General features: G+C 40.4%; 1 protein-coding gene across 2 annotated transcripts in view; it reads right to left on the bottom strand.

The window, feature by feature from the left end:
• NCAPG2 (non-SMC condensin II complex subunit G2) overlaps window positions 1–25,668 on the bottom strand; it is a 69,302-nt gene that overhangs the window by 2,991 nt on the left and 40,643 nt on the right. For both annotated transcript variants that reach the window (XM_004046559.5, XM_063708884.1), the window contains 12 exons: window positions 24,638–24,811; window positions 20,779–20,849; window positions 19,655–19,808; window positions 19,365–19,538; window positions 18,444–18,560; window positions 18,223–18,363; window positions 17,700–17,799; window positions 15,405–15,592; window positions 13,945–14,085; window positions 10,022–10,125; window positions 9,080–9,180; window positions 7,856–7,955 (listed from right to left, as the gene is read on the bottom strand). In XM_004046559.5, coding sequence (XP_004046607.1) covers window positions 7,856–7,955; window positions 9,080–9,180; window positions 10,022–10,125; window positions 13,945–14,085; window positions 15,405–15,592; window positions 17,700–17,799; window positions 18,223–18,363; window positions 18,444–18,560; window positions 19,365–19,538; window positions 19,655–19,808; window positions 20,779–20,849; window positions 24,638–24,811 — 1,565 coding nt within the window. The remainder of the gene's footprint in view (window positions 1–7,855; window positions 7,956–9,079; window positions 9,181–10,021; window positions 10,126–13,944; window positions 14,086–15,404; window positions 15,593–17,699; window positions 17,800–18,222; window positions 18,364–18,443; window positions 18,561–19,364; window positions 19,539–19,654; window positions 19,809–20,778; window positions 20,850–24,637; window positions 24,812–25,668) is intronic.

Below are 25,668 nucleotides of genomic sequence, written 5' to 3' on the forward strand. Positions count from 1 at the left end.
CTATGGTAATAATTGTTATACTATATTGTCTATATACTATATCGTCTATATTGTTATACTATACTAATAGTTGTTATACTATATACTATATTGTTTATACTATACTGTTATATTATATTAGGGAATAATGACAAGGAAAAGTCTGTTCATATTCAGTACAGGCACAACCATCCATTTTTGTCCCAAGTATTGTCAAACTGTGGTTGGTTGGATTTACGAACATGGAACCCATGGATACGGAGGGCCAAGTGTTCTCATTTACCAGGTAGTAAAGAGCTACTTACACTGACCTAAGTCTAGACTGGCAACAAGAATGACTCTTTATCGTTATCCTGTAACAGATAAGGTAACTGAGGCAGAAGTGGTAAAGCAAACTGCCCATGACCACTCAGCTGGGAAGGGCAGTCTGGGTTTAAACCCAGGCCATTTTTCTCCTGCTACTAGAACACTACTGCAACACTAAAAAGATATTCCACATACTTCAAATTTACTCATTCTTCTATTACCTGAAGCAAGAATTGAACACACTATGTAAACCAGAGAAATAAGAACTACTAAAGAACAAATGAAGAAAACAAAATGAAGGAATTTTAAAGTTGGAAGGGACAGTGACAGAAAGCTTAGACAAAAAGCTCCCTGGGCCAGGGTTCTCCTGATGTGTAACAAGACACACAGACCAGACCATGTGCAAGTCCCCTCAGCACCAACGTCTGTAAAATGTGTCAAACACGAGGACTCAAAACTTCGCCACCTTTCCTTCCGTCTATGTCAGGTTAGGATCACATGTTGGTGATCACAGCCACAAGAAACACAGCAGAATCAATTTTCTGAGAAAAACCATAAGATAAAAAGACAGTGTCTGTATTTATGAAAGGGTGGTTTTATACATGAGTACTTTTAAATTATCCACACCAAGTTCACTGGGTATGGATGAAGGAAGCATACCACTAAATAAGCTATAAAAAGCACCCAGCCTCAAATTCGTTTAAAAAAAAGACTGTTAAAATTAAAGCAGAATAAAATGAATTGATATTCATTTATCAATACCTGATAACAAAAGAGAGGCCGTTTTCAGGGAGTACTCTTTCCCTTCAAGGTTTAATGTTGGCACCTACATTATTTTACTATTAACGTTGCCTGCAAGTAGAGGCACAATTAATATTGGCAAGTAATTTGCTTGTAATATGATTAGTGGGGAAAACTCATGAGGTAACACAAACCTTAAGAAATATATTATTTATATTTGTAATTTATTTCAAATTACAAATTTATTACTATCTTGATACAATTTATGAAAGCAATAAATTTAACATACTTGACATTTAAATGCACCAGTGCATGGGCAAATGCATGTTGTCTCTCCTCAGAAAATGTCCAGTTTACAATATGCTACACAGGATGAGGCAATTAAAATGCAATGAGATGCCGATTTTTATTTAGCACCCAAAAGACCAGTCAACAGAATACTAGCCCTGAAAACTAGATTAGTTGTTAAGAAAACATGCACTTTTAAATCAAGCTCCACTGCCTAAAATATTAATTGGAGCAAGGGGTTCCCAGATTCTTAAAGATGTTTACTTGCTTTAATGTCTCTAGTCCAACGTTAAATCAATAATATTTTAAAATACAGTCTTAAATCTTAATTGTTTATCTTCCGTTAGATTGATTTTTCTTGTTTCATCAATTTGTCAGATTGATTTTTTTAGACACTGCTTTTTCTATAGTTTGCTTCTTGCATATTTAAGTAAGAACCCAATATTTCACAGTCCTGACCTATTTATTTTCTAGGATGTTTCCTTCTTAAACGGAGGAGCTCTTTTTTTCATCTGTGTATCAGCTTAGTAGAGAGGAAGGCATGCAGGTGAATAATGGAGAAACAAAACGCTCCATCCCCAGTGTTCTGTTCATGTCCTTTTCCACATTGTAAGTTCTGAATTTCTCAGGTCTTTTCTTCTCTCAATGTAACTAACATAATTCAAGTAGTTAGCCTGAAACTAAGTATAAGTGGAAATGGAAGGCATTCCTAGTAAGAAACCAATGTTCCTCTTCCCTTTCATCTTCAGAATAGTATACACTATTCTATATCCAAATAAGCCTTCCTTGGCAACATTATTTCTTTTTTTCTTTTTTCTTTTTTTTCTTTTGAGATGGAGTTTCACTCTTAATGCCCAGGCTGGAGTGCAATGGCTCGATTTGGGCTCATCGCAACCTCTGCCTTCCGGGTTCAAGTGATTCTCCTGCCTCAGCCTCCCAAGTAGCTGAGATTACAGGCATGTGCCACCATACCCAGCTAATTTTTGTACTTTTAGTAGAGACGGGGTTTCTCCATGTTGGTCAGGCTGGTCTTGAACTCCCGACCTCAGGTGATCCGCCTGCCTCAGCCTCCCAAAGTGCTGCGATTACAGGCATAAGCCATTGTGCCTGGCCAACATTATTTCTAATAAAGAAAAATGCTTGGACTTTTGAGGTTGTTACTACATCCTGTGAAAACAATTTAAAATTCTTACAGTTGGTAATTCTGGTCATCTTGTTTAATATTTGTGCCTGATGAACCATTTACATCATTGCCACTTATTTTCTGAAATGCACAAGTGCTCCTCTGTCATCCCCAAATCAGACCACTGCCCTAAAAACAAGCTCCTAAGGCCAATAGTCTATTGGGTTTCCTCTTCTTCTTCTTCTTTTTTTTTTTTTTTTTTTTTTTTTTTTGAGACGGGGTCTCACTCTGTCACCCAGGCTGGAATGCAGTGACGTGATCTCGGCTCACTGCAGCCTCAACCTCCTGGGCTCAAGCAATCCTCCCACCTCAGCCTCTTGAGTAGCTGGGAACACAGGTGCGTGCCACAACGTCCAACTAATTTCTGTATTTTTTGTAGAGACAGGGTTTTGCCACATTGCCCAGGCTGGTTGCAAACTCCTAGACTCAAGCAATTCACCTGCCTTGGCCTCCCAAAGTGCTGGGATTACAGCTGTAAGCCACCGCACCTGGCCTGTGACTGCATTTTATGACAATTAATTCAGTGGTACACATATTATTTACATTCTTTTCCATATGTATATCTCAATGAGTAAATTCTATTCTACTAAAATCAATAAACAAAAACCACAAGCCATTTTGTTAATAAATTTAAACATCTAGACCAATGCAAGAAATTGTAAATTACCAAAATTTATTCAGGCAGTAACAGGAAATCAGACCCAACTACTAACATAGAAGAAATAGGGAAAAGTCATCCCAGATTTCTGGGGGTATGTGGTTCCATAGCATCAGATGTGATTTAAACTGCTCCACAACACTGAAAAGGGAGAAGTTACCAACTAATACTGAGAGCAAAACTGAAAAAACAAAAACAAAACACTACAAAACAAAACAACCAACAACCATTTAATCTTATTTCAAACCTAATGCAAACATTCTCAAATAAAATATTAGCAAACAATTCAAAAATGCGGCTGTTTTGATAGAACGAAATATCCAAGGCCTGTGAGACAACTGTAAAAGGTGTTAACATGTATAATAAGAATTTCAGAAGAGAGAAAGGAACAGAAGAAATATTCAGGCAATAATAACTGAGAATTTATCCAGGAAGCTCATAGAATACTGAATAGAATAAATGCCAAAAAAAAGAAAACTACACCTAGGCATATCATATTCAACCTACAGAAAAATCAAACAAAGAAAAAGTATTGAAAGAAACCAGATAGGGAAAAATACACCTTATCTACTGAGGAGCAAAAAAGAATTATATCCTATTTCTCAGAGACTACACGAGCCAAGAAGAGAGTATAGCGAAATGTTTAAAGTACAGAGAGTGGCCGGGCACGGGGAGTAATCCCAGCAATTTGGCAGGCTGAGGCGAGTAGATCACTTGAGATCAAGAATTCGAGACCAGCCTGGGCAACATGGTGAAGCCCTGTCTCCACTAATACAAAAATGAGCTGGGTGTGGTAGCGATGTGCCTGTATACCAGCTACTCAGCAGGCTGAGGTACAAGAATCGTTTGAACTTAGGAGGCGGAGGTTGCAGTGAACTGAGATCACACCACTGCGTTCCACCCTAGGCAACAGAGCAAGACTCTGTCTCAAAAAATAATAATAATAAATTAAATAAAGTACAGAGAGAAAAAAATTCATCAACCTAGAATTATAAACTACATAACATTATCCCTGCAAAGAAATAAAGTAGAAGTAAAAGACTCTCTGACAAACCAAAATTAAGAGAATTAGTTGCCAGTAGACATGCCTTGAAAGAAGCATTAAAAGAAGTTCTCTGGAGGGAAGGAAAAGAATATAGGTCAGAATTTGGATCAACACAAACAAAGGAGAAGCATCAAAGAAGGAGTAAGTGAAGGTAAATAAAAACTTTTATTTTTCCTATTCTTAAATGACCTAAGATGTAGTTTGTTCAAAATAATAAGAGCAACAATATATTCAATTATGTATGCTTATGTCTGCTTATACCTTAGCAAAATGAATGACAGCAATGATACAAGGAACGAGAGGCAAGGATTAGGATTATTTTGTTATTATAGGGTGCTCACCCTACCTGCAAAGTGGTATAGTGTCATCTGAAAGCAAACGTGGATTAGTTATAAATGAAAACTCCAACTCTAAAGCAACCACTAAGAAAGATACAAACAAATAAAAATTCCAACTCTAAAGAAACCACTAAGAAAGGTTTAACAAAAAAAAGTATAACTGATATGCTAGGAAAGAAAACAGCATCATAAAATGTTCAGTTAAAACCACAAAAGACAGAAAAGGAGTGGAAGACAGAAATAGGAACAAATAACAAAGGGAACAAATAGAAGACAATAACAAATATGGTGGATATTAATCCAACTATATCAATAATCACTTTGAATATGGTACATATGCACCAATTTTAAGACAGATTGTCAGAGAAGATCAAAAAACATGACCCATTTATATACTGTCTATAAAAAACCACTTTAAATATAAAGACACATATAGATAAAAATTACATTAGCTGGGTCTGGTGGTGTGTGCCTGCAGTCCTAGCCAACTGGGACTGAGGCAGAAGGATAGATTGAGTCCAGGAGTCCAGGAGTTAGAGCCCAGCCTGGGCAACATAGCAAGTCCTCATATCTTGGAAAAAAAAAAAAAAAAAAAGGAAATGAATGGAAAAAGATATACCATGCTTATTCTAATCAAAACAAAGCAGGAGTAGTAGTATTAATTTCAGGCAGAGCATAATTCACAGTAAGAAGAATTATCAGAGATAAAGAAGAGCATTACATAATGAAAAGATGGTAACAATCATCAATGTGTGGACCTAACAACAGAGCATCAAACTGTGTGAGGCAAAAACTGACAGAACTGCAAAAAGTAATAGATAAGTCAGTTATTATAGCTGGAGACTATAACACCCTCTATCAGATTCAACAGGTAGAAAATTAGGAAGGACGTAGTTCAACCCAAAAACATTGTCAATTGGATATAATGGACGTCTACAGACTACTTCCTCCAGCAACAGTAGAATACACATTCTCCTCATGCTCACATGGAACACTCACCAAGAGAGAGCACATTCTGAGCCATAAGACACACCTTCACGAACTTAAAAGAACAGAAACAATACAATGTCTGCTCTCAGGCTACAATAGAATTAAAACAGAAATCAATAACAGAAAGCTGGAAAAATCCCCAAACACTTGGAGATTAAACCACGCAACTAAATAGGTCAAAGAGGAAATCACAAGAGAAATTTAAAAATATTTTGAACTAAATAAAAATGACAGCACAGTTTATCAAAAATTTGTGAGATGCATAAAAGGAAAGCAAGAATGATGGAAAGGCCAAACATGGTGGCTCACACCGGTAATCTCAGAACGTTAGGAGGCCGCAGGAGGCTTGTTTGAGCCCAGGAGTTCAAGGACAGCTTGGGCAAACATAGTGAGACCCCATCTCTGCAAAAAAATTTTTTTCATCAGCTGTGCATGGTGGCACACTTCTGTAGTTCTAGCTACTTGGGAGGCTGAGATGGGAGAATCGCTGGAGCCTGGGAGGTTAAAGCTGTGATCGTGCCACTACACTCCAGCCTGGGTGACAAAGCAAGACTCCATCTCAAAACAAAAAACAAAACAAAATAAAAACTGATGGGAAGAAAAAGGACAAAAAGATAAATAGAAAAAAAAGTTTTTTAATGCGGAATGAAGCAGTGCTTACAGGAAAATTTATAGCACTGAAAGTACATATTAGAAAAGAAGAAAAATCTAAAATCAATCATCTAAACTTCCACCTTCGGAAAACAGAAAAAGAAGAGCAAATTAAAAACTAAGTAAGAAAAACAGAAACACTAAAATCTAGAGCATAAATTAATATACTTGAAAATAAGAAATCAACAGAAAAAATAAACAAAACCAAAAGCTAGTTCTTTGAAAATATCAGTAAAAATTGATAAACCTCTAGCCAGGCTAACTAAGCTCTTCAGCTTCCAGAGTAGCTGGGATTACAGAAGCGTGCCACCACACCTGGCTAATTATTTTATTTTTATTTTTTATTTTTATGTATTTTTTTCAAGACGCACTCTTGTTCTGTTGCCCAGGCTAGAGTGCAGTGGCGCAATCTCAGCTCACTGCAACCTCCACCTCCCAGGCTCAAGCAATTCTTCTGCTTCAGCCTCCCAAGTAGCTGGAATTACAGGCACCTGCCACCACGCCCAGCTAATTTTTGTAATTTTTAATAGAGACAGGGTTTCACCATGTTGGTCAGGCTGGTCTTGAACTCCCAACCTCAGGTGATCCACCCACCTCAGCCTCCCAAAGAGCTGGGATTATAGGCCTAATTTTTGTATTTTTAGTAGAGACAGGGTTTTACCATGTTGGCCAGGCTGGTCTCAAACTCCTAGCCTCCTGAGATCCGCCTGCCTTGGCCTCCCAAAGTGCTGGGACTATAGGCATGAGTCACCGTGCCCAGCCTAATTTTTGTATTTTTAGTAGAGATGGGGTTTTACCATGTTGGCCAGGCTGGTCTCGAACTCCTGGATTACAGGCGTGAGTTACTGCGCCCAGCCTACAAACCAAATTTTCTAGTGAAGTGAGCATTAAGTGTATTGTGTCTATAGAACAAGCCAACAGTCTATAAAAAGCCACGCTTTGGAAGTTTATTCACAAATTAGGAGTTTCTGATTTGGAAAACCTTTCTCCAGAGGAAGTAGCTATGGAGAGTGGTTTGTTTCCCCGGCAAAGGTGAATTTCCTAGTGCTGAGCTTTACAATGCTTCACCTATTTAGCTCATAAAATAGCAAGAAAAAATTCTCTGTGGTTGATCTAAAAGTCAAACACAATTCAAAACCGAGTCTATAGTAAAATGCAGAGCATACCAAACAGCACACAGCAGCAAAAACACCCAGCTGCAAAGCAGCCCTACGAATACACTGGTAGCCTGCAGGCTGTGCGTAGCAATGGGCTGTCCAGCAAGGGGGAAATTACACACATCTCAGAGGCTCTGGAGGGACCGCACACCCCCATGTGGGTATTTGTCCGCTAGGTGTCTATCCTTGGGAAACGCCCATGGTTTTCAATAATGCAGCAACCACCAAAAATAATGTCTGATTTTAAAACCAAATAAAATAAGTTTGTATGCCCTCACTTTTCTACAGTAGAATTTTGCAAATGACAGTTTTGTTTTGTTTTGTTTTTGAAGACAGAATTAGTAAGTAAATTAAACGTAAGCTAAAGGTCTTTGCCAACAGAAACATTTCTCTCCTTACAGTCCCCAGTCTCTTAACCACCTGGGTGTAAGTAGCAGAAATGAAAACACAACCTCATGCAGATCCAAAGAAGAATGAGCAGTTTTAGATGATCACATCTGGTGAATATCTCTGCTTTACCTTTCAATGCTATCCTCTTCCAAAGTAATTTCCATGAATGTCTTTAGTTTTCTGTGAACAGTGGCAGCAACCTCCCTCACTTTTGAGCTTTTATGTTTACCTGGGAAAATTATATTAAAAGACAGAAAAGACTTTAACATCACTACACAAAGACAAACACTCTGGTACACATGTGGTACAACTTCCCTAAGCTGGGCCTCCCTATCCTTCCCTTTGAGGTAACCTACATACTGACCCGCGGAATAGTAATTCTCCCTTCTTTAGGGATGTTGTAAAGATCAAACAAACGTTTACTGGGAAGAAGACTTCAAACGGACCTCACCCCATGAAGCCATGAGAGGAAGGATTATGTCCATGCCAGCAAACCAATCCTGTTTTAGTCCTTCCCCTGTTTATCGCAGGTAGTTAAGGATGTATTAAGGGCAAGGCACTTGGCAGCATCCAACATCCATCCTCAACATCCTCCTGGTGGTGATCTCAATGCAGGGGAGTCCCTGAGGGAAGTCTTTTCTTATGCCCAACCTGGGTCAAACTAGTTAAGGAGTATTCTTATCAATCTGCAGATATCCTATCCATTTAGGCTTACAGGGAGAGTTTGTTTCAATAGAAGCACTCCCTATCTACAATGTATCATCTCTGAAAATAATTTCAACGTTAGTAAAACTGAGCAAATAATACAGAAAGGTAAAGGCAGTCACCCTGCAGGGATGTTACTACATTTTATACTGAGCTAAGCATCTTATACATATCTCCAATTATTTTCCCAGTACTACTTGAACTGGTTGGGATACTCAGAATAGGCAAGGCTAAGGCTTACGAGAAATAGTAGATAGGTCAAATATTAACACCAAAATATCCGTCATCAACCAAAATAAATTCAGATTTTAAGATACACGTAACACATCAAATCAACAGAAATTCAATGCTGAGGCACAGAGAGGAACACTTAAATGGACCTAGTGGCAACAGGTGAAAATGAACAGGACCTCCACCACTGAAGAGTGAGCAAGCTGATATAAAAACAGATGCAGGGTGGGCTAAGGAGAGGAAGCCCAGGTGGACAGCACTGTGTCCAGCACATGAGAAGGCAGGGAGTGGAAAGGCTGGGGGACACCTGAGCTGACCAGGAGTAGCCGAGTGCAGGGGCTGATCCCCAGAATCCCATGACAGCACCTGTGAGGTGCACCAGCCACCTTCCAGATGACGGACGGGAATGTAACCAACCTGCATTAATAACCAGGATAATATGCACAGCAGCCGTGAGGCACACAATGCCTTCAATATCATTAGAAGCCACACATGCCTTTAATTCATCCAAAAATGACCTGCAAAAAAATCAACAAACATCAAAATTACTGTATCATATAGACCCTAATACATTATAGCAGAAGAAGTACAGCCAAGGTTCAACCACAACCACAAACCCCAGTTTGCAGGGGACATGGGAAGGTGACTGAACTCACCCCATGCTTTTCATGGAGAGTGTGCCAGATTGTACAGTGAGATATTAAAACCAGAGGATGCTGCTGGGAACAGGGATGCTGTGCTGAGTGAAAAAGGCTACTCTGTATACCCTCAATGCACACAAAAAAGATTTAATATGTTGTTGAAAGATGACTCATAGCTGCTAAAGATGGTGCTTTTAAGTTTTCATTGAATGTATCTGCTATTAAAATTCGACAGGTACCAGACATCTGCAAAGCAATTCCCTCTGTAACCTGTCAGCCCTGCATGCACCACAGCAAACCCTGTAATTCTGATCAAGCGACATATGGACTGGAAAATGAGTAGCAGCTGCGTATTCAACGAAAATGGCACCGGTATTTAACCTTGTCAAGTGTTTTGAAAGCACACTTGGTAAGAAGTATTTTACTAAACATTAACATTCTATATTCTCCCTTAACTGAATTTAAGTTATGAGAAGCATAACTAACCAGAGACTATTTAGATGAATATTCTTTACAGAAAGTTAGAATTTTTCTCTGTGTAAGTTTAATGTAAATATTTCTAATTACTGATAAAATGGAGAAAAAATTATATGAAACATTTTTCTCACAGAAAAGAATGTAGCTTTGAAAAACTTGAGTGTAAAAGGAATAGAACAAAAGCTGCTGAGAGCTTACAGCCACGATGAGCGTTTCAGGACAGTAAAGAGAAAGTGATTACCTGACCACATTCGAAGACTTTATTATTATTCCTATTAAACACCTTGAAAATGGTGGAAGATCAGAAAGATGCTCTGGAGGGGTAAGCTCTTCCACGTCAGAAACCTAAAAAAGTTCCAAATCAGCAAGTTGTAAACAGAGACTAGGCTACTCACTTGTAAATTACATTGCTTTGGGTTTTCTTCAACACCTAAGAAAAACTTTCTAGAAATTCAAAAGAATTATTTTTATTAACTGTTGAAATGTCTACAATAATTATGAATAATCTATTATTATAAACATAAGTGTGCTGGGCATGGTGGTTCACACCTGTAATCCCAGCGCTCTGGGAGGCTGAGGCAAGAGGATTGCTTGAGGTCAGGAGTTCAAGATCAGGCTAGTCAACATGACAAGACCCTGCCTCTCTAACAAAATTTTAAAATTAGCTGGGCATGGTGGTGCATACCTGTAGTCCCAGCTACTTGGGAGACTGAGGCAAGAGGATCACTTCAGCCCAGGAATTTGAGGCTGTAGTGAGCCATGTATCATGGCACTCCAGCCTGGGTGACAGAGCGAGATCCTGTCTCAATATGACAAAAAAAAAAAAAAGATAAACGAAAGTGTTTATTCAGTGAGACAAAAATAAAGAAAAACAGACATATTACTCAATGAGTCTTTCATCAAAAAGTCTTTATCTTGTTATCATCTACTGTAAATAATGTGCTTTTATGCTAAATAAATTTAACATTGTACTCCTGTCTAAATCGGCGTTTCTCAATCTCAGCACTACTGACCTGACCAGCTCGTTCTTTGGGGGATTGGGAGGCTGTGCTAGGTGCTGTTGGAGGCTGAACAGCATCCCTGGCCTCCACCCACTCAATGCCTGGGGCACGTTGCCCACCCCCTCACCCAGTTGTGCCAAACAAAAATGTTCCTACACATCACAGTGTCCCCTGCAGGGCAGAAGCCCACAGTGAAGTACTGCGAGTTTAGAGCCACGAGGGCACCTGCCTGGACCTGTGCTCTTAATTATCAGCCTTGTGAGCTTCGATGAGCCTTTCACCATGAATTCCACATGCTCCTCAGAAAGTCCACGTGCAGGATTCCTGCTCCAGGTGGAAACTTATGCCTTGGTTTTCCACCTGTAATAGCTGAGACATGAATATGCCTATCCTACCCCTGTATCTCTCCACCACTGTGTTAGGCCCGATTCTTGGCTATCTTAGGAGATTTCATTTAGGCATGACTAAACAACACTGCTTTTTTTTTTTAAGAGACATAGTCTCACTCTGTTGCCTAGGCTGGAGTGCAGTGGCACAATCACAAATCATAGCTCACTGCAGCCTTGAACTCCTGCCTCAGTCTCCCGAGCAGCCAAAACTACAGGCGTGTACCACCATGCCCAGCTAATTTTTAAATATTTTTTAATAGAGGCAGGGTCTCACCATGTTGCCTAGGTTGGCCTCGAACTCCTGGCCTCAAGCAATTCTCCTGCCTAGGCCTCCCAAAGTGTTGGGATTATGGTGTGAGCTACCGTGCCTGGCCTAGACAGCACTTCCAATAAGTCTTCCCACACTTCCTCTGCCAGGATTATAATACAAATTTGAATATTTAAGTCAATCATCACTATACATCAAATAGCACTGTTTCTCATTAAAATACTTTACATCTTAAAGTGATTGTTGTAAATGCATTTCTTAAACAGTGAGACAAAAGACTATTGACAGATTAAAATAAAAATAATAACAACAGCATAAGGGATAGGAGAACACAACTGCAGATTCCTACCATGCAATGGACAAGCATAATTTCTGAAGGTACTGAGATAAGTTAAACATGCGTGCTGAGATCTCTAGAGAAATCACTAAAAAAAAAAATTACACAAAAGATAATATAAAGTCAACAGAGATAAAATGGCGTAGTAAAAACACTTAATTCATCATAAAAGTGACAGGAAAGAAAAAAAAACAGAAAGACTAACAGAACAGACAGACTGATAGAAAAGAAACTTAACATTAACTTAAACCCAAACCTATCAATAAATTCATTAAAGTCAAATGGACTAAAAAAAAAAAAAAGAATGGACTATAACCACGCCAAATAAAAGTCAGAGGCTGTTGGACTAGATGTTTTAAACCCCACCCATGTGGGGGTGGGGTTTTAAAAGATATGCTATGCAAACACAAAGCACAAGAAAGCTGATTTGGCTGTGAAAATATCAAAGTAGACTTCATGAGGAGTCAGAGCCAGAGATATTCCACAATAATAGGCGTCAATTCATCAAAAAGAAAAAGCTCCCAAATACAAGAAAATACATGAAAAGAAAATTGACAGAACAAATGAAAAAAGAGACAAACCCACAATCACATATAAAATAAGTAGACAAAATCAGTAAGGAAATACAACAGCTGTCAGCAAACTTTATCTGTAAAGTAACAAAATAGTAAATATTTAAATAATATAGTAAATATTTTCACCTTTGTGGGCAGAGTTGCAATGGTCTCTGTCATAATTACTCAACTCTGCACAAAAGTAGCCAGAAAAAGCACGGCAAATGGGCACAGCTATGTTCCAATAAGACTTTATTGATAAAAAACAGATGGTGAGCCAGATGTGACTCACAGGTCAAACATTTTTTTTTATCATTTTTAGCTACATAGCTCACCGGAATAAACAAATCCTAGTTTTTATTCTATTGTGTAATCTAGTAATTACTTTCCAAACCAAAATGATCTCCCTTCAAGCTTTAAGGAAGGCCTTAAATTCTATTTGATGTTTTAGAATTTAATTAACATCTTTTTATTAGTCATGATTTTATATTATAAAATTTATGATTCACGTAAATATTAAAAATGCATATAATTCAATGACCTTCCCTGTCAGATTTTATCTTTTCATACAGAGAAGGTTTTTTCTTTATATGAAAACATGATTTTTTACTATTTTCTTAAGAGGTAAAGAGGAAAACAACACCCTGAATATTCCATGTGGGAAAACACCACTTTTTGTTTTGGCTTGAATTATCATCCTGATTATAACATCCTTTAACCAAATAGACTAATAACTTCTGTATTAATAATCATCTTCAATTCATCTACAGCTACCGGTAGGAAAATAAGATAGTCAGTAATAATGAATAAATTGTCTGTTTAAACTGATATTAGCTACATTTTTTTTTCTTTGAGACGGAGTCTCGCCCTGTTGCCCAGGCTGGAGTCCAATGGCGTGATCTCAGCTCACTGCAACCTCCGCCTCCCGGGTTCAAGACTGCCTCAGCCTCCCGAGCAGCTGGGATTACAGGTGCGAGCCACCATGCCCAGCTAATTTTTTGTATCTTTAGTAGAGACAGAGTTTCATCATGTTGGCCAGGCTGGTCTCAAACTCCTGACCTCATGATCCACCTGCCTCCACCTCCCAAAGTGCTGGGATTACAGGCATGAGCCACTGCGCCCAGTCTAAACTGACATTAGAAGGTTGAATATCCTAGCTTAGAAATGAAAAAAAGGTGGGGGAGGCTAATAATATAACATGCAAAGATATGTGAACTATTCCACAAAAGCAGTCCTAGAGTAGTCTTGTATTCTGCTCACCACTGATTACAACTACTTCTATCCTTTTAGAAGGGAAAATAACCTTAAGAAACTTATCAACTCATTTAAATCTCCTGAATGTAGCATAAAAGCATGTTCAAATGTAAGGACTATATTTCTGTTTTAATCAAGAGTGATAATATCCTTGGTATATGTTTCACAATAGTCACATGAGTCTAAAATACTAACTAGCTATCAGACTCTGAGGTGTAGCTGCTAGGAAAGTGCACCACTCACTCAAGTTTGAAAATTCTTAAAAAATACTTTGAGAAATGTAGAGAATGTACTGCTAGTAGAAACACCATCTTGTGTCATCAATAAGAGGCGCAGCAGTTTCAGGATTAAAGCACTTCACCTTCCGTAGCTGGTGACTTATCTCAACCACAGGCCCAGCGATCAGAGTAGAAAGTACACCCCGGTGCACAGGGGTGTCTGTGTGCCAAGACTGAACAGCAGTAATGAACTCATGAAGAGGCCTCTGAACAGAATAAAGCAGCTACAAGAAAACACATACATCACTTTTAATGACTAAAAACCATGGTTTTGAAAAAAACAAAAAAACACTTTAAAATAAGCATTCTTACTATCCTCCCCCAGGACTCAAGGAGTCACTGATCTTGTTTGCCTGCTACCAGTGCCCACTACATTCCACTCCCAGGCTGACTCAAACCTCCTATGCACCACGGCCAGAAGATGATAGACGGGACCAAAGCCCACTGGGAACTGCCCTGATGATATTCTTTCCCCAAAGCCAAGAAAAACCCTCAGGAATAAGGAGGGAGAGAGGCAAAACATCAATGACATTAAAATAAGGCATCAGCTATGAGGCAATGTATTCTGACTAAAGCTACACAGGTTTGATGGGAAACCTAAAGGTTTTGGCACAAATTACATAAAAGATCACAGACACTTGAAACAAATTCATCAAAAACAGGAACACTTCAAATTAATTCAAATTGAACTAGACTAGAAAAAGTATGGCCAACAACCTTCAATGACCTCTATCAGCAAAGGACACTGAGTCTTCAATATTTCATAAATAGCCTCCCATTTAAGCATTTTTTAAAGTCTTCATTAAAAAATAATAGCTTATTGATATTTTTAAGCTACTACCTAGAGAAAGTAATGGCTCTCTCTGATAACAACATCACGTGGTACGAGAACTGACATGACATTGTTTTTAGGATGAAGCAAATCTGGCAGACAGGTTTTTATATGAAGTGCTTATACAACAATCTCACTTCACATCAGCTTTCAACCAGCAAAGGGAAGCCACGGGCCCCTTCAAGGTCTGTGACTCGTTTCCAACCTGGAGAAGGTTAACATAGGACAGGGAGGTAACTCATGACAGAAATTAGCATTTCACCTGGCAAGATGTCTGTCACTCTACAAGTATCAAAATTAGCATCTTTCAAAAGAAAGGTATATTTTATTTGGAAAACTCTGTGAAATTAACAATTATGCGCTCAGAACCCAGAGCAATCAGTCCTCTGCTTCCTGTCCCGCCGTCTGGTCAACCTGAACTCTTGGGATCCTGTTCTAAGACCATTGGGTAGAATCTAACAGCTGGAGCTCCCGCCCTTCCTGCCTCCAGCCCATGCACAGGGGTCACCATCTCCCTCTCAGTGTATCCACCACGGGGGACTCCCACACGGACTCCATCTCTCTAAGTGCACCTCGCCAGCAGGGACCTCCCACACAACACTGCACGTCACCCGAACGTGAACAGCACAGCCAGGGCTGACGCATCTGTGTAGGTGTACCCAGCCCTGAAAAGCCCATCTAGCGAACCCCGTCCTGGGGAGGTCTGAGTACCCGCAGGCCTTCTTCCGGCTGCTTCCTGAAGCTCCGTGCAATACATTCCAACATTTTCTGAAATACTTTCTGGACTGTGTCCAACAGCATTGCAACTTCTTCATCTGAATCTGTTTTCTGAATCAAGGAACTTCCAGTTATCTCTTTCAGAATGTCAAGAAGTAATGAAACATAAAAAAATCCCTTCGCTAGAAAGAAAATTGGAATATATCAGTTTTCTAATCACACAAGTTTGTTGAAATCATTACACATTTCTCACTTAACACATGTATATAATGGTAACAAAAAAGAGATTATTACACTTTGGTATTTGGTGAGCCAATACCAAAAGCCAGGTTGACCAGGTTAACCTAAATTCTAACCAAAATAAATAAATAAGTATGACGTTTGTCCAATTTAAGTTAAAACTGATATCTTCAATAACAGTAATAGTGTATTAGTCACTAAACTAAAAATTGTGTTCATTGCACATGTGAACATACAGAAGTTCAGCAGTGTGGCTCCAACACCTGAATTAGAGAACAGTGTTGTTGGTTCTGTTTTATTTTTAGAGAACAGATATACCTATACAATGAAACTGGCTACACTGGAGATCTAGAATTCTAGTTATAATTAGCTCCTCCAAAAAGTAAATTTTTTAAATAATAAAAGTAGATTTGGTCCTTACGGGAAAATAATTCCTAAATGATAAGTGAAGTTTAAAAAATAAATAATTTTGACTGTTGCAATCATTAAGCTTAAGTATAAAATGCTGTTTTCACAACAGAAGTGAATTATAAAGAATTAAACAGGCTGGGTATGGTGGCTCACGCCTGTAATCCCAGCATCTTGAAAGGCCAAGGTGGGTGGATCACTTGAGTTTGAGACCAGCCTGGCCAAGACAGTGAAACCTCACCTCTACTAAAAATACAAAAATTAGCCAGGCACGGTGGTGGGCACCTGTAATCCCAGCTACTCGGGAGGCTGAGGCGTGAGAATTGCTTGAACCTAGAGGTGGAAGTTGCAGTGAGCCAAGGTCGTGCCACTGCACTCCACTCCAGCCTGGGCAACAGAGAAAGACTTGGTCTCAAAAAATAAAAATAAAAAATAAAAAAATAACAATAATAAACAAAAAAGCTGAAGCAAATAATATTGGTCTGTTTAATATTTACTCTTAAACTTTAGATCTGTTAAACAAATGATGGATGATTTTGCTTATAATTAAAGATTAACTAAGACACTGCCCAGTATCCTGGCTCCAGTGTTCTCCTAGCATCTACTTCAGTTGCAACGTCATGAAGACAGATACACTGGGGGTGTCCACACACACAGACCCCTCTGGAATCTGCCATGAAGATATTTAAGGCTATGGGAAAGAGACTACAGATGGATCCACTAGAAATTGGACTACCAACTTAATCTAATTTTCAAAACTTAATGTTGAATTTACTAAATGTTATCATTTTCAATCTCTTCTAGCAAATAACTAGGCTTAAAGAAATGTCAACATCAAATGTTGAGGCTTTTACAGATCTCAGTGAGAATCAAATGCAGCACTGGGATGTTGGGATACTACTTAAAAACCATCCAAAACAGGTTTACACAGCAGTCAGCTACACCACAGAAGCGGCTGGGGGGGAGGCTGGCCATTAGGGGTTAGGGAGTAGGGGCTAGGAGCTAGGGGCTAGGGGCTAGGGTTCAGGGGCCAGGGACCAGGGTCCCAGCTCAGCAGTACTCTTCTTTACCAGACTGTGATCAGAAGGCCAAGGAGATATGGAATGACCCCAGCTGCACTCCCCCTGGCCCCACACCCTTTCCCGTCATCATCTGATGTGACTCGAGGGCTGTCCTCTCACTCACTGTTGCCATGGGTCACCCTGTGCTAACCCTTTCCCTGTGGTAACAGCAACTTCCGGGGGTCCTGGTGGGGTACCACCCAATAATGCCTGACTCACGCCCCCATCCACAGGAGCACATGACCAGAGCACAGCAAAAAGGTGATGGTTTCCCACACAGATGCCAGGAAATAGCCACTAGCCCAATCCACAGGGAAAGTCAGCCTGGCAACGAAGCTGACCACAAGGACAGGCAGAATCCCAAGGACCCTGTCACAAACTCTGGATGTAGCCATGTCTGACACAGAAACACCTCTGAATTTCCGGGCTGCACCACCTAACAAATCCCTTTTTTGGGATATGCCAGGTTGCATTATAATCAGTCACTTAAAAGTGGGAGTTCTGAGCTACACAGTAAAGGAGGGAGGGAGGGAAGGACTGGTTCTGAGTATTTATTGCTCTAAAACAGCCCTGACTGTACCTGTTTGCATGATTCCAAGACTCCGCTGTAAGAGCTGCATCTGAAACTGATGGTCACCAAGGCCTACCATAACAACATCTTTACACACAGTCAGGTAGGTCTGTAAGAGACAGACACAGCTTAGCAACAAAGGCCATTTTAAAAAAGGGAGTAAATCCAGCCTCACAAAGCTTCTCCTGTCCATGTGCTAGTTATCTTATAAAGCAGATTTTTATAAAGATGTTTTATAAAGGAATTTTCATAAAGATACATTAATTCTTGTTTTTGTAAGAAATCTAGAGACATATTTTATGTAATTCCACAAACATAATCGAACACCTCTTATATGTAATGTATAAAATTACACTGAAAGTATGCAGTTTATGCTTTGCAAAAAGATAAACTAGAAAGTTAGATAAATGTCACTGTAAGTTTTTAAGAATAACACTGATGTCTAAAATTACCACTCTAAAGTAGAAAATGAAATCCTGAAACATAACAAACTTGGTAAAGAGAAAGGTTTCTGTGTCTTAAGACTTCTAACCTGGATAATTTGCTGATAAATGACCCTATGAAGCTTCAGGTAGTCTTCTTCTTGATCTTGAATAAAAGATAAAATTTTGCTTTCTAACCAAAAGCCAGTGTCTTCCAACATGGACAAATACACCTTTCCTTCTGAGCAGAACTGTCCAAAAACAAGAAGATAAATCAGTAACAAAAAGAGCACTGTGTATCATCCTAATAGAGGGCCAGGAGCAGGCGCACCTTGTGCTGAAGATGGATGCTCAGGCGACAGTGGAGACCAAAGGCTCGCAGGGCAGCCGCTTCACTGAAGCCACGAGGCTTCCCACCTGGTGTCTGCAGAAGTGACTCCAGATCTGCCTGTAATAGAAAAAACCCAAGGGCCACATGCTGACTGACAAGGCACCACCACACCCCGTACAGCAAGAACAATGGGAAGCACCTGATCCTCAGGCGAGCTGGAAAGACCCCCGCTCTGGTGAAGCCCAGTGTCTGCTGACTCTGCACCCGGACATGAGGTGCTGGGTGGCGTGGGAAAATGTACAGCCAGGTGAGCAGCCTCAGCTCACCATCCACAGCCCTTGCCCTACACGCAGCACCACCCGTCCCCTCCCTGCCTCATGACCAGGCCCCGTCCTCCACATCTGCCTGGCTCCACTCTGCTGGGGCTTTGCTTCTGGTACAGTCACACTTGAGGGCAGCGTAACAGGGTGTTCAGAGGGCTGGCTCCTGGAGGAGAGGAAGAGATGACGGCCTCCGTGGGACAGCTGGGAGCATGATGGGTTCCCAGGAAATGCTCTCCAAACATTCCCAGAAAAAACTGCCAAGGACTGCAGGGAGTGAGTGTCCACATGAAAGGGTATGTGACACATCTCCTGCAGAGGGTGTGTTCTGAGAAACTGGGGCCATCCTCCTGAGTCCTAGCGCCCTAGCAGGTGCAACACAAATGTGAGATTTCTGAACACGTGTCAACTGGGACTTGACTCCCAACCCTGCCCTGGCCAGGCTCCATGCCTTGTACCAACTGAATGAGGTGACATGATCACTCTCAATTCTGTTCCAGCCAGAACACTTGTATAGCACTGTAAATATGAAAGCTTCACACCTTGATGTGTCACCCCCACAATCATAGGAAACCACTCAACTCTCAGGGCACAGAGTTACCTTTGACGTTTCAAGGGCTTTCAAAAGATGGTTAAGTTTCTTCCGAGGAGCAGAGAGCAAGCACTCGCGGTTCTTTGGATGAGTCAGCAGATACTCAATGTAGACCAATGCCAATTCAGGTTTGACTGGGCGTGTGTCATGGATCTGCACCCTACCTTTAGAAGCTGTGTTGCTCTGAAAGAAGAGAGAGAGAAACTGATAATGAAAACACACGTCCCTACAAAAGCATATAATTTCTAATACAGTTATCCTCACTCACCTAATTTTAAGGAAACATGATGTCAACCTACCTTGGCCTGGGCATGCTCTGTGGGCAGCCAGTTGTCAACAAGCTCCAGAATGTGCCCCACCTGCCCCCAGGAGCAGAGGCAATCCAACAAAGTGCAGTAGCTCTTGTCCACAGCGCCCTCCTCCCGGCTTCTCAGCGTGGAAATCACACCACAGCTGAAAATGTCAGACGGAAAATCGGACCGAGTATTTCAACAGAGACTCCCCGACTTTGTCAAAAGGTGAGGAAAACCAAGAAGCTAAAATCTGACGGTGCATAAGCCCTTGTTATTATATTAGCACTTCCATGCTCTCCAATGCAGGAATAAATACAGTTTCCCACAATTGCTGCTCAGCTGCATCCCACCACAAGACTTGAGACCAGCTCTGGACGCTGAAGAAGCAGGGCACAGCAGCCACACAAAGCCCTCATCCTTCTGTTTCTGTGCCATCTGTCAGATTCTAGAGCAAGAGTTTCTACTTTTGAAGAACAATTTTTGTTTAGCATCAAAATATTCCTTTTTCTTCCATAAATGTGAATAAAAATAATTTTCACTGAGATAATCACCAACATTGTAGAGCTCTAATGAAAAATATTATGAGACACAAAAGCCACAAATGTAATTAAAAATTTTCTAGTACCCACATTTGAAAACACAAAGAGAAACAGGTAAAACTAATTTCAATAACATAATCTTATTTAATCCAATCTATCCAAAATCATTTTAACATGTAATCAATATTTCACACTCTTCTTTTTGCCTCAAGGCTGACTCCATATGTATTTTGTACTCACAGCACATCTCAGCTCAGACAGCCAAAGCCCAGGTGCTCAGAGCCACATGTGACCAATGGTGACCTTGTGCTCCAGAACCTCCCACACCAGGTGCTAAGAGTAACCCCAGACTTAAAGTGGAGTAACAGTTTCAGTTCCATGCAGTCTCTTCTTTTATCACATACCAACTTAGGGCCCATTGAAAATCACATCCTGATATTTTCCCTACCACAGGGAGAGGGAAGGGCAGAAGGAAGAGGCCACAGTGAGCTGAAAGCTAAATGTTACGGTCTGCTGACATGAATTAATAATTCAGCACAACAATGGACAGGATTCCTACTTTTCTACCATACCAGAAAACAGAGCAAATACCTGAATGGAGGGACAGCAGAGGCCGGCATAAAGGACATTAGCATGAATAAAGGGATCTTGCAGCGATCATCCTAAAAGCGAAAAAAGAAAAACAAAACAAAGCATATGTAAGCACTATAAATTCTGAAAGTCTCTCTATGTAAATTCCTGATAACTTACTACCAAAGCTGCTCAAGAAGAACCATGGCAGTCCTTTCCACATTCAAAGGGAAAACTTAAACCAGCCTCATGTTTGAGGGGCAGAGAAAATTACTTGGTGAGTGTTATGGAAGTTTTATATAACATTTTACTACTTTGCAAGTATTTATTAAGCACTTGCTATGTACCCAGTACCAATCTAGACCCTGGGAATATGCCAGTAAGCAGGATAAACAAAATCATATGCTGTCATGAATTGAATCTACTTTAAAAAACAACACTGATGAAATGAAAAAAAATTAACTCTATACACTTGGTATCCTGAACATAAATCTCAAAAGAAGGAAATTATTCAGAGAAAATGTTATAAAACAAAATCAGAATATCTTTAGGAAGACAGTATAGTTCAAGGGAAAATGCAGCGGGGCATAGTGGCTCATGCCTCTAATCCCAACGCTTTGTGAGCCTGAGGTGAGAGGACTGAGTGAGGTCAACAGTTAGAGGCTACAGTAAGCATTCACTACAGCCTGGGCAACAGGGCATTATATCTATTTAAAAAAAAAAAAAAAAAAAGGGCCAGACACAATGGCTCACCCCTGTAATCCCAGCACTTTGGGAGGCTGAGGCAGCTGGATCACCTGAGGTTAGGAGTTCGACAGCAGCCTGATCAACATGGTGAAACCCTGTCCCTACTGAAAATTCAAAATTAGCCAGGCATGGTGGCTCACGCCTGCTAATACCAGCTACTCGGAAGGCTGGGGCAGAAGAATCGCCTGAACCCAGGAGGCAGAGGCTGCAGTGAGCCGAGATTGTGCCACTGCACTCCAGCCTGGGCAACAAGAGCAAGACTCCATCTCAAAAAAAAAAAAAGAAGAAAAAAAAAAAGTAAGCTTTGAGGCTACTGAACCAAATCTAGACCCAATCAGATTCTGTAGCCCAACAGCCGACATAGCACAGAGGAGAGGAGTTAAGCTCTCAGAGTCAGTTTCTCCCTTTGCAAAACGAACACAGGACTGTTGGAAGAACCAAAGTGAACTACACCACATAGAATCCCAGTACAGTATTTAGAGTGTCCTCAGTGCTTAGTAAATTGCAGACAAATTATTATTACTAAAACAATAAGTAAAAGGGGGTACATCCACCCTTCCTCAAGAACACTCAATAAGAGATATTCTTGGCTGGGAGAATGAGGACATGGTGAATCCTAAAAAAATAATAATAATAATAATAATTTTCCTGAAAATACATATGAAACAGAAACAAACCAAAATCAAAATTTGATTAGGAATTAATTTGCATTCACAGTGACCCATCCTTACCCCCAACTAACAATATGGGAAGAAAATATCTTGTTAATGGCTGGGCATGGTGGCTCACGCCTGTAATCCCAGCACTTTGGGAGGCCGAGGCAGGCAGATCATGAGGTCAGGAGATCGAGACCACCCTGGCTAACACGGTGAAACCACGTCTCTACTAAAAATACAAAAATATTAGCCACGAATGGTGGTGAGTGCCTGTAGTCCCAGCTACTCGGGAGGCTGAGGCAGGAAAATGGCGTGAACCCGGGAGGCGGGGCTTGCAGCGAGCCAAGATCACTCCACTGCACTCCAGCCTGGGCGACAGAGCGAGAAAAAAAAAAAAAAAAAGAAAATATCTCGTTAATGTTACAAGTATACTGATAATGATGGCCAATTCCATCTGTGTGGCTCACCCATCATCTCTTTACTTAGAGAAGGAAGCAATTTTCCTTAGTGGTGGAGAGACTTCTTATATACATACTCAGAATTAACTGAATCCCAAGACCCTCTAAGGGTTTCAAATACCCCAAGGCCACAACTGCCCTGTCTGCCAACCTACCTGGTGTCCTATATGGGCTTTTGTTCATATTCTGAAATAATGCTGGTTTCTCAGTCCCAGGTCATTATTTCAGCTTTCTTTTTTTTTTTTTTTTTAAAAAAAGAGGCAGGGTCTCTGTTGCCAGGGCTGGAGTGAGTGCAGTAGTATGATCACAGTTCACTGTAGTCTCAAACTCTGGGCTCAAGCAATCCTGCCTCAGCCTCCTGCATAGCTGGGACCAAAAGGCACAGGCCATTAAGCCCAGCTAATTTTTTAAATTTTGTAGAGATGAGGTCTCACTATGTTGCCCAGGCTAGTCTCAAACTCCCAGCCTGAAGCAATCCTCCTGCTTTGGCCTCGAAAAGTGCTGGGATTACAGGTGTGAACCACCATGCCCAGCTAATGAGCTTTACCATTTACTGGTAAATTATGGTTTGGCTGTGTCCCCACCCAAATGTCCTCCTGAATTGTAGCTCCCATAATTCCCACGTGTTACGGGAGGGACACGGTGGTAGATAACTGAATCCTAGGGGTTCCCACCTGTTCCCATACTGTTCTTATGTTAGTAAGTCTCACGAGATCTGATGGCTCTCTAAGCGGTTTCCCTTTGTGCTTGGCTCTCATTTTCTCTCTGCCTGCCACCATGTAAGACGTGCCTTTTGCCTTCCGTCATGACTGTGAGGCCTCCCCAGCCATGTGGAACTGTGAGTCCATTAAACCTCTTTTTCTTCATAAATTACCCAGTCTCAGGTATGTCTTTATCAGTAGCATGAAAACAGACTAATACAATTTTGGCAACTAATACAATCTGCTTTCACGTCAGAGGCAGAATGAAGCTCAGAGCCTTGAGAGGGTTAGAAAAGCTACATGGTCCAAAGTCACATAAGTAGGTAGAAAAAGAGGCAAGAGTAACATTTAGGAAGAGAAATGTGGTTCATAAGACCTATGATCTTTCTATATTTAAACCACACTTTCTTCAGAGTTAAGAATATATTTGCATTTTTACATGCTGTTAGCCTATTTTTAAATTTAGTTTTGAAATATAAACTTCCTTCAGAAGTAAGAAGTCAAGGAATGAGAAGGTCCTGCATGCAAATAGAAATCACGCACAGAGAAGAGTGGAGGGGGTGGGAAGGGTTAGCTAAAGGATTCAAAATTGCAGTTAGATCAGAGGAGTAAGTTCAAAAGATCTATCCTATAACATGGTGACTCCAGTTAATAACAACACAATATATTCTTGAAAATCACCGCGAGCAGATTTTAAGCATTCTCGCCACAGAAATGGTAAGTATGTGAGGTGACACTGGCCAAATGGTAAGTATGTGAGGCTCGATTTGGCCATTCCACAATGTGTACATATTTCAAAACATCATGTTGAACACAATAAAGTATATACAATTTTTGTCAATTCAAAATAAATTTTTTTAAAAAAGAAATCACACACACAACTGTTTGCCCCAACAACACACACAACTCAAATACTTCAGGGACATATTTGCTTACTGGGTGCCTTCGGGTACCTAACTGCCCACAGAACTTGAGTACTACTGTACCTCCATGTTCACGAAATTCTTTCTTAAACCCCTGCAAATCAAATTAGATTCTGAAATAATGTCGCTGACCATCGGAGGCAGAAGAATCATGTGCTTACCCAAGACATTTCTCCGGGTGCTGAGGATATGGAAGCAGACAGAGACACAAGATCTCCACCCTCAAGAGGGGCAACAGAAAGAAACTATACTGCAAGGTAAACACTAATCCAACCCTCTCATTTTACAGATGAGAAAACAGACCCAGGGAGGTAAACATGTTTGAGAACTTTTGTTAAATTCTAAACAGACGTAACCTTAATATACCTTGCTTACAAGTATAGTTCAAGACTTACCTTAAATACTTTCAGATACTCTGGAAGCACAGAGGCAAACTTGTTAATCGTGTAAAGTTTGGCCTCTTTATTATTTTCCATACTTCTGTCAATACTTTTCCAGAGAATCACAATGATTTCTAGTAAACCTGCCATGCATGCAACATCGTTTACTGACAGTGTTTTGTCCAGAACCTAAGATAAAAATAATTTTATTGTGAAAGAATCTAATCATAGCAACTACTAAAAGGTAACAGCATCTCAGAATTAGAGCTCTAAAGCAAAAATGTAGAGAACATCGGTCTTACTTTCACGTCTTCTACTCTCCACTTTGGAATCTTCTAGGGAGGTAAATTTATTTTTAAATGCCCACCACGATATAAATTCCAAACTGACTCTACGTCCTTTAAAGAAACAGTTTACATGAAGAAAACTCCTCTAAAAAGGAAAACGTACCAACTATTGTCTCCATCTGGGAACATACCACCCTATTAAAAAACATGCCTTTTCTTTCACTGTATCTTCTGCTTTATTAAAAGACATCACTTTTCACCACAAATCTCGATGCAGGGGGAGGGGAATGGTGAAGCCTGCTTTCCTCCAAGGGGACTGCTACTGAAACTCAGCCGCCAAAACCCAGCCTATCAGGTCACAGAAAGGACACAGTCTCTGGTTGGCCAACTCCACCCTACAGGCAGGCAGAACACAGCCTGAGAGGCTGGAATAATGACTATGATCATGGGCTTCTTTAGTTTGTTTTAAAATAAATAGACCTACTTACACTTTCCTGAACATATGCTGATAGTGCACAGTACTCACCTGAATGTTCACTGTAAACTACAAACACACTCTAACAAATTCCTCTTCTATCCAGAGCCAGCAGTCCCACCCTGTCAACGCTGCAAGCCACACGTAAGTGCATTGTGGCTGCATGCCAGTAAGCGGACATGCCCACTCACCAGCACAGACACACAGCCAGACTCACCAACAATTCCTGCTGTCGAGGCCTGTCACGCAACTCTAACGTATACTGAGGGAGAAGCCCTGAGAGA

Source organism: Gorilla gorilla, chromosome 6, assembly GCF_029281585.2.
Source record: "Gorilla gorilla gorilla isolate KB3781 chromosome 6, NHGRI_mGorGor1-v2.1_pri, whole genome shotgun sequence".
Lineage (NCBI taxonomy): Eukaryota > Metazoa > Chordata > Mammalia > Primates > Hominidae > Gorilla > Gorilla gorilla.